Below are 6,148 nucleotides of genomic sequence, written 5' to 3'. Positions count from 1 at the left end.
CCCTGGCTGCTGCCGCCCCTCGCGCTCGGCTCCGGTGCCGCCCGACGCCGCTGCTCTCCCCCCGCTCGCTCCTGCTCCTGCCCCTCCCGCTCGCGGCCCCGCCCCTCCCTCCGGCCCCGCCGCTTCTGCCGCCGCCGAGCACTTCGGGACGTGGAGTCCTCCGCACCGCCCGCCTGGCCGCACGGGAAGCGCCGGCCGTACTACACGCCCCGTCAGGCGCCGCGCCGCGCACGCGCGGCGGCGCCCTCCGCCCTCCCTCCCCTCCTCTTCCCGGCAAACCCCCGAAGGGGAAGAGGTGCATCTTGGGGATTGTGGTTCCTCGCCGTCGGGAGGAGGGAAAGAGGGGCTGTTTGGACGCACAGCATTTCGGGAGCTGTAGTTTGTTTGCTTGCGAAAGCGACCAACCCGGTGACCTCGGGCAGTGCTGAGACTGTAACTCCCATCGTCCCCGACAGGCAGTCCCACCACGTCTAAGAGGGACGAGGCTCATGCCCGGCCCCTGGCACGCCGGCTGGGGTCGATGGGACTTGCAGTCCCTACCCATCTGGAGGGAATTTGGCTGGGGACGGGGAAGGCGCCGCCGGGGACTCACGGGGCGGCTCGAGCGCCAGCCCGCCCCGGAAAGAGGCAGCCGCTCCTCGTCGCTCAGCGCCGGTTCTGGAAGCCCGCAGCCGGGTTCCTTGGCGGCGGCGGCGGCGGCGGAGCCTCTGGCGCTTCCTGGGGCAGGAAACCTCCTCGCCGCCGCGCTCGGCTTCTGCTTTTGCAGCCGGGGCAGAGCAACCGGCGCTTTAAAAGGGACGCGAGCGGCGAAGCACCCCCGGGGCATTTCTCACGTGCCCCAGAAGGGTAAGATCCTGGCAGCCCCGAGTGCCCGGGCGGGACGTCGACCTGCGCGCTTTCTGCTCGCACCGGCGCGCGCGCTTTGCCACCCCCGAGGGCGCAGGCCAGCGGAACAGATGTGCAGGGGCCCCGGCGCACTCCCGAGGGCAGGGGGCAGAGGGGGAGCGGGGCGAGGGCAGCTGCGCGGGGCGCCCCGGCACGAGGGACTGAGCCCCGGGGACACTCTCCCTCCTCTTCCCTGCAGAGCGAGGGCTGCGCGGAGGCGACCCCCGCAGACGGCAAGCGACGCCCTCACGGGCTCATCCCGGGGGGCGCATCTCCCCTGGCTGGGCGGGAGAAACTGCCGGGGAAGAGGGCCCCCTGCCGCCTCTCCGGCTCTCCTCCCTTCCGGCTCGCCTTGGAGACGCCTCATGCGCAGCCGGGAAGCTGCCATGCCTCATCCACCCCCACGCCACGTCTCCCCGAGTCGAAAGCATCCGGTGAGCGCACTCGGGTTACTCGCGGGTCCTTCTGTGGTCCTCTTCATGGGATCCAGCAGCCATCTTTCCTTTGCCAAGAGGGCTCCATCCTCCGCCGCCAGGATCAGCGGCACCCTTCCTCCCCACGAGGAGAGCACACGCCCAGGATCTGGTCCTGGACAGCAAGGCCACGACCCTCCCTGGTGCTGCCATCCCGCGGCCCCGGAGCAAGGCACTCGCTCACGCAGGGCCCGTCGCCCCACCTGCTGCCTCGCCACCAGCAGCACCCGCCCTGGAATCGGTCCCCGGCTCGACAGGCGCGACTCGTGGGCAAGCAGGCAGGGGCGGCCCCCACCCCTCCTCTTCCTCTCCATCACCTGGGCCAGAGTGAAGGCAGGTGAAGAGAGGGCAACAGCCAAGAGGGGATGTGGCTCCGCGGGACCGGCTGGCAGGTGTCTGCCGCTGGCACTCCCCTCGTACCCGGCTTCTCCCACACCGCCAGGGCGGAAACAGCCAGAGCCGTTCTCGCGCAGGCTCGGCCAGCCAAAATCCCAGCCCGACACGCCACCCGGCTCCTTCAGCAGGGATTTCGCCAAGGTCTGGCAGCACGGAAAGCCCGTGCCCTGCCGCTCTCCTCGGCTGCGCAACAGATCAAGACGGCACCACCAACTGCCCCGAGGGGAAGATCCTCATTCAGAGAGGAGAGCGCAGGGGAGGCGGCATCACGGGCCACGCCAGCCCACCAGGAAGAACCTACGCCAGGACGGTGTGGCCCGCTGCAGGCCGTCTCCCACTTCCTTCCCCCACAGTCCTCTCAGGGGATTCCAGCCCCCTTCTGATCCCTCCCCTCTTCCCCCCCCCGGGGGGGTGGCCTTTTTGCCACCTCCAGTTTGACAGCTAGCAGCCTCGCCTTGCCAAAGTGCCAAACCGCAGCAGGCACCTCCCATCAGCGCTGGCCCAGGAAGGCACCTCCCATCAGCACTGGCCCAGGAAGGCACCTCCCATCAGCACTGGCCCAGGAAGGCCCGCGCTTCCCCACCAGCTCATTTTCGCTTCGATTCCGATATTCCTGCCAGAAGAGCCATGCAAAGAAACCTTCCCCCTGTGCTCCCATCCAGCTTGGATTTTTTCACTCTTCCGAGCCCCGAGAATCCCAGGAAAGTGTGGAAAATTGCAAGGCAAGTGCCAAGAATCGGGTCCAAGGAGTACCCTCAAAGACCGCACCAAGAGGGCCGCTGCCTTTCGTGAGCAGAGGCGACCCAGAGCTTGGGTTTGTCTCGAGAGCCTTTGGAGAACTGTCAAGAGGAAGCAAGGGGGGAAGCACCCCCTGGCAGTCTCTCAGGGTCAACACTGATCCTGGGAGCCGGTAGCACTCACACACAGACACCCCCTTCGGAATTGCCCACACAAGGCTCGCTATTCCCGACTGGAACTTTTGCGAGTCCGACTTGACATCGAGAACATGTAAAAACATTTGCACTAGTTTCTTGCACCAGTTTTCTTCTTTTTTATTTTTTGTAAGAAGGAAGGAAGCGGGAACGGCCCCTCTGATGTGCTTCTTGGGTCCGAAGTCACAGAAAAGGAAGTGAGGAATGGCGGGGGGGGGCACAGAGAACACAAGAGGGCTTCCCACAGCAGTGGGGGAGCCCTGGTCCGGGGACAGCCGCCCTGCTGTGCTGCCTGGGCACTGGGTGACACCAGCCACGGCCCGGGACTTGGCTGACCAACGGCAGCGGAGCGGTGGCTCCTTAGCCACTTCTCTCAACCCAGGACAGGCCAGGTCACCTGGGTTCGGACAACCCAACGACCCTCTGTGGGCCCAACAAGCCCTGGGTTGCTTGCTTGGGCCGGCCTGTTCCCCTCAAATCATCCACCCTGCAGGAATTGCTCCGGGTCCGCACGACGCAACAACCCCGGCGGCTTGATAGCCAGGAGCAATCGCTGCGCTGCCTTCCCTTCCCCTGCAGAGCTGGCCCCGTGGGACAGACCTCTGCACGTTATTTTTGGCGCTGCTGGAGAACGGCTTTTATTAATGTAATGTTCTTTTACTGGCAAGGCCCCCCCAACAGGGTTTTATCTTGACAGGTGGGATATAAATAATTACAGTCAATAGCTTGATCAATCAGTATAGAGGCTTGGGTTTCGCCTTATGTTTTTAATTAGCATTCCCAACCCCATCTGGTTACAGAAATGGCCAGGCAGTGCACAACCCCAGCGGGAGCAACCCCCCCTGGGGGGGGGGGTAGAGAAGTCGTAAGATTGAGACAAGGAGGAATTTTTTGTTGCTGAAGATTTGAGAGATCCTACCCCTTATGGGAAAAAAGAAAAAAAGCCGGGTGAGGGAGGTGAAAAACCAGGTACAGGGGAGGGAGGAGAGAGCGCAAGAGGAGAGAGGTATCTTCTTTTGGCCACCTCAAGGAATGCCCGGGGCGGGTCAGAGCAGTGGGGCAGGAGGAAGAAGTGTCAGTGTCAGGCAAAGAAATGAAAAGGGCGGGAGAGGAGCATTCCAGAAAAAGAGAAAACCCACCTGCCCCTTCCCGGGGCAAAAGGCTCTTTAACATAAAATCCACAACAAACAACAACGTAAAAGTGCAGGTCCCTTCAGGAGCGCAGGCCCCTTGGCGGTGGCGGCGGCGGTGGCGGCGGCTGGGCAGGCCCTACAGGCTGCCGTAGACGCTCTCATCGCTGTAGGCGATGTAAAGAAAGAAGTCCTCCTCGTGGTGTTCCTGCAAGGGAGGGGGAGCGAGGAAGGGGGCACGGTCAGCCTGGGCGCACGCCGGGCGAGCATGGGGCCGCGGCTGCGAGGGGCACACCTTGCGCAAGGGGAAGCTCCAGCTGGCCTGGCTGTGCAACGGCCCCTCGCCAGCTCGGACCTGTTGCTGTCCGGCGGGTGAGGCCCGGGGCCGTTCCTCAACCTGCTCACCGCCCTCTCCCCCCACCTGCCCCGCTCTCTCCCCCATACAGCAGGGAGGGGCAGCCTTAGCCCCAGGGTCCATCGGGGGTACCAGCGATCGCTCCGGCCAAAAACTTTTTGGTGTCCCCTAGGTTTTCTCCCATTCTTGAAGAACCAAACAACTCTTCTAATATCCGCTAAGGGGCAGAAAGAACAAGAAGCCAAAACAGGCTTGTATGGGGGGTTTGGGGGCCTTCAGCACCCCACCCCACAGCGGACACTCTCTCCACACTGGCCTTCTCCAAAATGGAATACAGCCAACAGACTGAAAGAGGATCCCCAGCCCGCTCCCGCACAATCGCGTCCACGCCCGCCAAGAGCTCTCTCGCTTTTACCGGGGTGGCCCTGCTACTCCCAATCTTGACAGGGACCTTTTCTCAACGTTGCTGTCAGAGCAGCTTTTGCGGGAAATTTTCCCCGCTCGCCCCAAGGAAGCCTGATTTTCACTTTTCAGATTCTCCAGCTGTCCTTTCCACCTGCTCTACCTTCACTTTTAAGTGATGCTTTTCTTTCCGTGGCTGTTTTCAAAACTGCTGCAAGTTGCCTTCTGTGCCCTTTCCAAGACGTGAGGAAGACGCGCCGGGCCCTTTCTGGCCCCACGTGCACGGGACGCGCTGCACAGACCCACCTGGTACAGCTGCCCCATGGTGGCGCTGGTCGGGGGAATGACGTTGTTCACGAAAAAGAAGAGCGCGTCTTCAGCTCGAAGGTGGATCCTTTTCCGGATCAGGAAGTAGAACTGCCCAACTGAAGAATACAAAGAGGGGAGGGCCTGTCAGCCAAAGCGGCGGAAAGAAGCACATGAACCCAAGCAGGACCTTGAAAGCAAGGTGCACCAGGGAGGAATTTCCTCAGGCGCTGCCACGGATGGGGTGGGACTTGTGTGGTCCTGGGAGGGCGACAGCCTAGCGGAGATGGGTCCAAATGCCTACGAGCAAGTGCTCCTGTGCAGCTCCCCCTATGCACCCCCCACAGCCCCTTCTGAAAGGATGAGCTAGCGCATAACCTCTGGCCCCAAGCCTTGTGCGCCTCTCCTCTCCCCCTCGCACACCTGCACCCAGAGCCACTTCGGCCAACCGGGTGCACACATACCTGTGAGATCTGACGGGACAAGGTATTTCTTTTTGTCCAGGTCGCCTATCCGAGCCTTGGGCGCTTTTTCCACGATGACCTGTGGGGTTTGAGAAGCGCAGAAAGAGCATCGGCAAAGGGCAAACAGGAAGGATCCGAGAAGCTGCGGTGGCAGCATCAAAACACTTCCTAATTATAGGGACGATTGGGCAACCGGACAAACTGTTCGAAGGATCACCTTTCCGGAGACACATCTGCGAGTGCGGGTCGGGGCGGGAAGTCCTGTTGCAACAGGACAGGGCCGAGGCACCGTGACTCATGGAGGCCTCCCGAGGATGCGGAACTGGCCCCGAGGAGGCCGAGGCGCCACCCGCTCCGCCAGTGGGGCTCCTCGAGAGACGCACACGGAGGCGGGGGCAGGATGCGGCACCCCGCGAAGGGGCCGGTGCCGCCTCGGGCAAAAAGGCGCCTCGGGGCACCCCGCTTCCGTTGAGAGTCAGCAGCCTTCCCCGACCACCGCAAGCCGGGGATGTCGGGCCTTGCAGTCCAACACAGCTGGAAGAGCGGCCTCCCCTCCCACGCAGCTTCCGCGGGGAGGCGCAGCGGGCAGGCGGCCCAACCAGCCGGCGCTCGCGCGGGGACCGGCAGCCCGGCGCACCGGGGCCCCCCTCCGTCCGCCACGGCGGGCCGCGCACACCGGGCCCGTCAGCGGCGGAGCCCCCCCGGCCGGTCTCCGCGGGATCGCCGGGCCCTGCGTGTGCCAGGCCGCTGACGCCCCCGCCCCGGGCGCGTCGGGCAGCGGGGCAGCGGACGCGCGAAGGGCCGG

At 63.9% G+C, this 6,148-nt stretch overlaps 2 protein-coding genes across 2 annotated transcripts in view; both read right to left on the bottom strand.

The window, feature by feature from the left end:
* Positions 1-2,772, bottom strand: part of PHF23 (PHD finger protein 23) — a 9,662-nt gene extending 6,890 nt beyond the window's left edge. The window contains exons 1-2 of the mRNA XM_044417125.1: positions 2,623-2,772; positions 1,676-1,937 (exon numbers count right to left, since the gene is read on the bottom strand). Coding sequence (XP_044273060.1) covers positions 1,676-1,937; positions 2,623-2,772 — 412 coding nt within the window. The remainder of the gene's footprint in view (positions 1-1,675; positions 1,938-2,622) is intronic.
* A 648-nt stretch (positions 2,773-3,420) lies between these two features.
* The window catches only part of LOC123016608 (GABA type A receptor-associated protein), a 3,456-nt gene continuing 728 nt past the window's right edge, over positions 3,421-6,148 (bottom strand). Inside the window, exons 2-5 of the mRNA XM_044417124.1 lie at positions 5,561-5,637; positions 5,344-5,422; positions 4,880-4,998; positions 3,421-4,024 (exon numbers count right to left, since the gene is read on the bottom strand). Of these exons, the coding sequence (XP_044273059.1) occupies positions 3,956-4,024; positions 4,880-4,998; positions 5,344-5,422; positions 5,561-5,637 (344 nt within the window). The 3' untranslated portion in view covers positions 3,421-3,955. The remainder of the gene's footprint in view (positions 4,025-4,879; positions 4,999-5,343; positions 5,423-5,560; positions 5,638-6,148) is intronic.

This window comes from Varanus komodoensis, unplaced genomic scaffold, assembly GCF_004798865.1.
Source record: "Varanus komodoensis strain SLA01 unplaced genomic scaffold, ASM479886v1 scaffold87, whole genome shotgun sequence".
NCBI lineage: Eukaryota > Metazoa > Chordata > Lepidosauria > Squamata > Varanidae > Varanus > Varanus komodoensis.
This window is presented reverse-complemented; position numbering and strand designations above follow the sequence as displayed.